The sequence below is a fragment of the Eimeria tenella genome, genomic scaffold, assembly GCF_000499545.2.
Source record: "Eimeria tenella Houghton genomic scaffold, Eth_scaff2799, whole genome shotgun sequence".
NCBI classification, from domain to species: Eukaryota; Apicomplexa; class Conoidasida; order Eucoccidiorida; family Eimeriidae; genus Eimeria; species Eimeria tenella.
The window spans coordinates 1-519 of NW_013542675.1; the positions used below are offsets into that span (position 1 = coordinate 1).

At 59.7% G+C, this 519-nt stretch overlaps 1 protein-coding gene across 1 annotated transcript in view; it reads right to left on the minus strand.

Annotated features, from left to right (window-relative positions):
* Window positions 1–44: 44 nt before the first annotated feature.
* The window catches only part of ETH_00038115 (poly(a) binding protein, putative), a gene marked incomplete at both ends in the record, with an annotated part of 2,338 nt that continues 1,863 nt past the window's right edge, over window positions 45–519 (minus strand). The window contains one exon of the mRNA XM_013375439.1: window positions 45–352. Coding sequence (XP_013230893.1) covers window positions 45–352 — 308 coding nt within the window. The remainder of the gene's footprint in view (window positions 353–519) is intronic.

Sequence of the window (519 nt, forward strand, 5' to 3'; positions counted from 1 at the left end):
CGGCCGCAGCAGCCGCTGCCCCTGCCGCAGCAGCGGCAGCAATCTTATTCAGTTTTGTGCCCCAGCAGCAGCACCCGCAGCAGCAACAGAGTCAAATCCTTCCTTTGCCCAGTAGCAGCAGCTGCAGCAGCCGCGGCCCATTCCGCCCCTGCCCACCCGAAGCAGCAGCAGCAGCAGCAGCAGCAGCAGCAGCAAACCTGCAGATGACGGTCTCTTCGGGGTGGCCCACAACTGGGGCAAAGTGAGCAGCAAGAGCTTCTTCGTCTGTGTTGAAATTTAAATTCTTTACAAATAAAACTCCTGCTTCTGCCTGCTGCTCTGCTGCAGTGTTCTTGAGCCGCCTCTTCTCCACCTACAGCAGCAGCAGCAGCAGCAGCAGCGGCAGCAACAGCAGCGGCCAGCAACGGGATCGAATCAAGTGGAGGCCGTGAAAGAACAAGAGATGACTACCAGCAGCACCAGCGGCCGCAGCACCAGCGGCAGCAACAGCAGCAGCAGCAGCAACAGCAGCAGCAGCCA